A 7,174-nucleotide genomic window follows, 5' to 3' on the forward strand; every position below is an offset into this window, starting at 1 on the left:
CGGACGGCCCGGGGTCCGGTCCTCAGGGCGCGGGCGGGGTCCGCAGGGGTCAAGCTCGGGGTCGGGAAGGGTGAGGAGGTCCCTCAGTCTGCGGTCAGGGGTGCGGGCCGGGGTCCAGAACCGGAGGGCGGGCTCCGGAGGCTCGAGGCCGGGGTGGGAAGGGGAGTCGGGGCCCTTCCCCGAGGGCCGAGGCGCGGGGTTGGCGGCTGGGTCCGACAGCCCGAGCTCCGCCAGGCCCCGCGCGCGCAGCCCGACCCACCCCCCGCCCCCGCGCCCCGCCTCCTCAGGAGGCGGCCATGGCGGCCTGGCGGGTCCCGGCGTCCGCGCTCAGGAGGACGCAGCCCGCCGCCGCGCCGCCAGAGCGGCCGCCCCGTGACGGAACAGCGTTCCGACGGCGCCGCGGCGTCCCCCTCTGCTCCGTTGCGCGGGAAGACGGCGGTGGCCCCGGGCCTGACTCGCGGGGCGGGCCGGAGGAAGCGACCAAGCGCCCGGCGAGCCAAGAGTTAACGGCGGCGGAGCGGAGGATCGCGGAGCTACACGCGGCTGCTTGCGCAGTGAGGCCCCGCCCCGCCCGCGGCCCCCGACCCGCCTTGCCCCGCCCCGCCCGCGGCCCCCACTGGAGGGCCGTGCGCTTGCGCGGTGAGGCCCCGCCTCCCGAGACGCCTAAGCCCCGCCCCTCCCGGGACTCCGTCCAGGGGCCTTGAGCCCGCGCCGCGAGGCCCCGCCCCCCGGGCGTCCCGTCCCGCCCCGCCGCCCGGGGTGTCTGTGCGCATGCGCGTCCCCGCACCAGGTGGCTAGAGGCCGGCATAGGCGTGTTTCTGGCCTCTGGTCCCGCGGTTGGGTCCCGTTCTGAACTTTTCTCCTGAAAACTAGCCACAGTTCCCTATTCTCAGCGAAGAATTAACATGTATCTATCTTGAGTTTGGGGTTTCCCTGATGGCTCAGTATGAGTGCAGCTCCCTTCTAATCTGTGTCCGAACTAAACTCCATGGGGTCCATCATCACGCTGTGTGTGTGTGTGTGTATGTGTGTTGGAGGGGTGTGAAGCATTGATGTAGGAGGTAGAGGATATGAGAAGTCACAGGAAAATATGTGTGTTTTTATCCGCAGTATCAGTTTAACACCAATGATTTCAAAGATGAACTTTTTTTAAAATTTAATTTTTGCTACCATCCTTTAGTCCTTTGCACCTCTCAGAGCACAGTTACATAAGCAAACTATAATCAGGAGTCTACATTCTTCGTAATCTTGAGCTGCTTCGTAATCTTGAGCTGTTTTCTCTGGTTCGGGGTTTGGCAACACTAAAATCAAAAGTTGTCTCCTCCCATCATGCTTTCTAATATCTTAGACTACATAAGTTGAGAGTCCCTTGGACTGCAAGGAGATCCAACCAGTCCATTCTGAAGGAGATCAGCCCTGGGATTTCTTTGGAAGGAATGATGTGTAAAGCTGAAACTCCAGTACTTTGGCCACCTCATGTGAAGAGTTGATTCATTGGAAAAGACTCTGATGCTGGGAGGGATTGGGGACAGGAGAAGAAGGGACGACAGAGAATGAGATAGCTGGATGGCATCACTGACTCGATGGACGTGAGTCTCAGTGAACTCCGGGAGTTGGTGATGGACAGGGAGGCCCGGCACGCTGTGATTCATGGGGTCGAAAAGAGTCGGACACGACTGAGCGACTGATCTGATCTGATCTGATTTATATTTGCATCATCTTTAAAGAGCAAGTGAGTTCTATGATAAAGATACAAAAAGGGATATGAAAGCAGCCTGTGATACACTGCAGGTGATCAGTCCTTCACGGTCTGATGTTAACCAGGTCTGAGCTGGAGCCAAGAGAGCAGAGAAGGAAAACTTGCAGGTTGCCTGAAGTGGACTTTTTTGCTGGCAGTTAGTAGGCTCTGAGATCCACTCCCTGATTCATTCCAGTGTTGAAACTTCTGCACAGAGACTCTTTAGGAAATGACTGGCAGCTTTTATTGTTCTTGTTTATACTCTTTTTAAAATAACATGTGTAATTTGTTCCCATACTTCACCATATGGGCTTCCCTGGTGGCTCAAGATGGTAAACAATCCGCCTGCCGTGCGGGAGACCTGGGTTCTATCCCTGGGTCAGGAAGAACCCCTGCAGGAGGGCATGGCAACCCATTCCAGTATTCTTGCCTGAAGAACCCCATGGACAAAGGAGCCTGGTGGGCTATAATCCATGGGGCCGCAAAAAGTCAGACACGACCGAGCAACTAAGCACATTTCACCATATAAATGTGTAAATAGAAGCAAAAAGTGTCATTCTCTATAGAGCAAACACCAGTGGCCTGGAAAGATGGGCTCCATCAGCCTGGGAAAGAAACATTTTCTAACTCAGGAAATCCATCAGTGTCAGCATTGCGGGTTAAATGACTGTCCCAGAGCCTATAAGTAAAGCTGATAACAAGCTTGTTATTCTTATTCAACAAATCAGAGCCCCCTGCCCCGGTCCTTCTCCCACACCTGCAGGCAGGCAGCTCTCTTACCTTTGCTGATCTGCCTCCCTGGACATCTCGCTCTCGGTCAGCATTCCTGCCCCACCTTTGTCTGTTGCCACCATTACCTAAGGCTCATTCACTAAGGATAAATTCAGTTTGTGCAGGCAGCCAACGAGCTCAGAGTTTCCCCATCAACAGGGAAAGCAAGAGAGCTGCCCATACCCAGAAGCAGTCTGTAAAGCTCCCAGGCTCCAGGCAATTTGCTCTCAGAAGACCCCCAGCTATGAAAAGCAGAGAGATGTCTGCAGACAGAATTACCAGTGTTTTTTCGCTTTTCTTCCAAGTCTTCCAACACCGACTTTGTATTAATAAAGAAGTGAGGTCTTGACAGTGGGTGTTTAGTGCCTCTGGTCTCATGTAATCTGCTTCTGTGACCCCAAAGGATTTTGGAGGCCCCTTAGACTTGGGCCTTGGGACTCCATTGTGGGATTTCTGCTGCCCTTGTTGCCTTGGAGGAGGCCTAGACTTGAACTCTAATTGTTCTTTTGCTCCACACTTTATTCATGAGCTATAGCTGATTAAAAGCCGAACTAGAACAAAATATCCAGCCATTAAGGAAGACACTCCGAAGAAGCAGTTTGTGGCACACACGAAAATGTAAGTCAGAAGACATTTCAGTGTCACATGTAATTTAATGGAAAGGCTCTATGCAAGAGTGGTGCACTTACTGCATGGTAAAAGGGTTACAGAAAAAGTCCAGGAGAAAGTTTTTCCCCTTCAAAATCCCAAGGCTAGTTAAAAAGAATGAAATAGTGCCGTTTGCAGCAACATGGACGGACCAAGAAATTGTCATACTGACTGAAGTAAGTCAGACAGAGAAGGAGAAATATAGTTTGAAAGTGAAAGTGGGGCTTCCCTGGTAGCTCGGCTGGTAAAGAATCGACCCGCAGTGTAGGAGATCTGGGTTTGATCCCTGGGTTGGGATGATCCCCTGGAGAAGGGAATGGCTACCAATTCCAGTATTCTGGCCTGGAGAATTCCATGGACTATATAGTCCATGGGGTGACAAATGGACATGACACCCCTTTTATGTGGAATCTAAAAAGAAATGATACAAATGAACTTATTTACAAGACAGAAACAGACCCACAGACTTAGAGAATGAGTCTATGGTTGCCAAAGGGAACAGATAGCTGGGGAGTCTGGGATCAACATGGCCACACTGCTGTGTCTAAAACAGATAACCATCCAGGACCTACCGTACAGCACAGAGAACCCTTCTCAGTGTTATGTGGCAGCCTGGATGGGAGGAGAGTTTGGGGGAGATCAGATACACGTGGGCTTCCCGGGTGGTGCTAGTGGTAAAGGACCCACCTACCAATGCAGGAGACAGAAGAGACGTGGGTTCAGTTCCTGGGCTGGGAAGATCCCCTGGAGGAGGGATGGTAACCCACTCCAGTATTTTTGCCTGGAGAGTCCCATGGATAGAGGATCCTACTCGGTTGTAAAGAGTAGGACATGACTGAGAATGCGTGCATCAGTTCAGTTCAGTTCAGTCGCTCAGTTGCGTCCAACTCTTTCCGACCCCATGAATCGCAGCACGCCAGGCCTCCCTGTCCATCACCAACTCCTGGAGTTCACTCAAACTCACATCCATCAAGTCAGTGATGCCATGCAGCCATCTCATCCTCTGTCGTCCCCTTCTCCTCCTGCCCTCAATCCCTCCCAGCATCAGAGTCTTTTCCAATGAGTCAGCTCTTCTCATGAGGTGGCCAAAGTGCTGGAGTTTCAGCTTTAGCATCATTCCTTCCAAAGAACACCCAGGGCTGATCTTTGTATGTATGGCTGAGCCCCTTTGCTGTCCACCTGAAACTATTACAACGTTGTTTTTCTGTTTTTAAGTATTTATTTGTTTGGCTGTGCTGGGTCTTGCAGCAGACAGGATCTTTTGGTGTAGAATTTGAATTCTTATTTGCATGAAGTGGGATCTAGCTTCCTGACCAGGGATCAAACCCAGGCCCCCTGCAATGGGAGCTCGGAGTCCCAGCCACTGGACCATCAAGGAAGTGCCCCTATCACAACATTGTTAATCAGTTGTGAAAGTGAAAGTCACTCAGTCGAGTCTGGCTCTTTTATACTCCACTGCAAAATTAAAAGTTAAAAAATAAATCTCAAGGATAAATAATGTCAGCCACATAGTCCACATCCATAAAAGAGGTTGCATCGTTTACTTTGTCTTCACACATGTTCCTGGGACAGCTTTTTAAAACCATGATTGAATAAGTAGAGGATGCATCCTTGACATCTGAAGGGCTGTAGTAAAAGCTGCTTTTGATCAAACTCATGAAGCAGTGAGTGTTAATATGCTAAAACAATACTTTCATTTTGCTTAAAAACGGTAATAAAAACACTCCAAAAAAAGAAAACAGTGCAAAGTGTGCAGGGGAGTAGACATCATGAAGGTAAGGAAAAGTGTTCAATAATAGCGAAGGCCGCACTTTTTCTAGAAGGACCGTTGGTTTTGATTAGCACCTTTTCTGTAAGTTTAAATCATTATCCGCATATTTTAAGCACTGAAATTGCAACTGCGACTTCTGAGTGAAAGTTCATTTTCAGCCTCTTAAGCTCTTAAAGTCATTAAATCACCTGTTATTAAACTTGTTACCTAGAAACTGAATGAAAAATACCTGCGCGGTGGCTGCATCGTTATTGGGTATAGAGGCGTTCTTGTTTTTCCATCAACTTCTCGTTTTTCTCAAACTATATTTTCTCCTCATGTCACATAAAGTTGGACTGTGTATAATGTCGGAATGCATGCGGGCCTTAATTGCAAGTGCCACGAAAATTGCTGGGAAGAAGTTTAATATTGTTTGAAGAAAAATGTTGCAGTATTTTATGGGTAGGAATTATGGTGAGGAGATACGATGAATTTTGAGATGAATGAATTGTTTGATTTCATTACTCTTCAGGCTGGCCAGCTAAACTACGTGGACCCAGCTACCGGCTACGTGGTGTTCACCCAGCTGGCCCACTTGCAGAGAGGCCAGTGCTGCGGCTCAGCCTGTAGACACGTGAGTACCAGCTCCGATCGCAGTACAGCAGCAGCTTTCGGTGCTTCTGTGAGTTCATAAATACCTATTATTTGAAAACAAGTCAAATAAAAATGCTAAATAGACCTGTGGTGCACTTTCACAAGCTTCCCTAGTCTAGGACAGTGAAAGTCCTAAGGATCAACAGAGGACCTTTAAAGTTAATGGAATTTTGTAACATTTCACCGTGAGCATCGGTTCCTTGAAATGCCGTGATGGGAAATTCATGGGAGTTCTTTTATTGTGAGGAAACTTTTCACGAGGTTTCAAATAAGCTGTGTTCACTAGGCGAGTTCAAAAACAGCAGGAAAAGAAATCCAGAATATTGCAGACTAGATCCCAGGAAGCATTTATTTTTCATTTTTAGCTGAATCAATAGATACTTGCCCAACATTGGCAGGTAGGTTTTTGTTAAAGGTAATGATTTTCCTTCTCCCTTGCTCCCTTTCTTTCTTCCTTCCCTCCTCCTCCTCTTCTTCCTTCTGAATTATTATTATTATTACTTCCCCTCCCTTCCTCCTTCTCTCCTGCCTCCTGTTCTTTCTGTAGCTATTTTCTACTCTGTCTTTAAAATAACCATGAAACTCACCACCCCACACTTATGCTGTACATTTCCTAAAACGCATATTTCAGCGACCCTAAATCCCTGTGCTCACCGATTAAGATGTGCTAAATATGTAACCCTTCCCCATTTTGAGCAAAAAATAAATGTGAATGGGTCCTTCGCTGTACCCTTTTTTAGAGTAGGTCCCTTTCACAGGAAGGGAAATTGTTAGGCAGTTAAGATTATAAACAGATAACCTCTGCTTATAGACCACTTTGAATGTTTGGGGGGAAGAAGTTGTCATTTGCTTTAACTGACCCACTTTATATCAAGGAACCAACACTAAAATCCTTGTATTAGCCAGTATTGATAAATTAAGCCTTCACTTTTATGGATGTTCCTACCTGTGCCATTAGCTGTTTCTAATCAAATGCCTAAGAGCTTTGCCTGAATTGAGGACTTGGAGGATGTTTTTTAAGGGTGAGTTTTTGATGGTAAAATTCTTCAAGTTGGAAGGATGCATTTAGGAAGTGATTCTTGGACCCTAATTAAGACCATTTGCCAGACGTTGCCACCATCCTCCTCTGAGTCTGTAGGCCGTAGATCAAATAATCTATAGAACATTATCAGCAGTCTCTCTTTTTCACCATGAGATATGCATTTTTCCAAGATGACTGTTAAATAATTCAACAATAACTTGTTTTCTTTTTTTTGCAGTGTCCATATGGTCAAATCAATGTTAAAGATCCATCCAAAAAGAAGCAGTTCAATTCATATTTTTATGTGTGACAACAATTTTATCTCTGTTCTCCATCTAATTGAGCCTTATTAAAAATAAATAAATAAAATTTTAATCCAGAATGGCTTTCTGGGCTATTAGTACTTAAGCACGGGATTCATCTTAAAGAACATCTTAAAAGAACATCAACAAAATGAAAAAGTTAGCAAATATTTGTGTTTCTGAAGTGGCACATTGATAGTTATTTTGCTTTCTTTTTGCTTCATTATCAGACAATGTTGAAAAAAGAAAATAATGACTCTTCCATTAAATAAATACCAGCAATCAGGTCA

At 47.1% G+C, this 7,174-nt stretch overlaps 1 protein-coding gene across 2 annotated transcripts; it reads left to right on the plus strand.

The window, feature by feature from the left end:
• The first annotated feature begins 225 nt into the window (after window positions 1-225).
• C16H1orf53 (chromosome 16 C1orf53 homolog) lies at window positions 226-7,174 on the plus strand. Of its 2 annotated transcripts, XR_003515045.1 has the most exons (4): window positions 226-554; window positions 3,045-3,127; window positions 5,440-5,541; window positions 6,821-7,174. XR_003515045.1 is itself a non-coding variant. In XM_027565781.1 (3 exons), exons 1-3 carry the CDS (start codon window positions 297-299, stop codon window positions 6,890-6,892), a joined length of 432 nt encoding a protein of 143 aa, XP_027421582.1. In that variant the 5' UTR covers window positions 269-296; the 3' UTR covers window positions 6,893-6,964. The 2 variants fall into 2 exon arrangements, 1 of the variants encoding a protein (XP_027421582.1); XM_027565781.1 differs by lacking the exon at window positions 3,045-3,127 and having other exon boundaries at window positions 269-554; window positions 6,821-6,964.

Source organism: Bos indicus x Bos taurus, chromosome 16 (genome assembly GCF_003369695.1).
Source record: "Bos indicus x Bos taurus breed Angus x Brahman F1 hybrid chromosome 16, Bos_hybrid_MaternalHap_v2.0, whole genome shotgun sequence".
Lineage (NCBI taxonomy): Eukaryota > Metazoa > Chordata > Mammalia > Artiodactyla > Bovidae > Bos > Bos indicus x Bos taurus.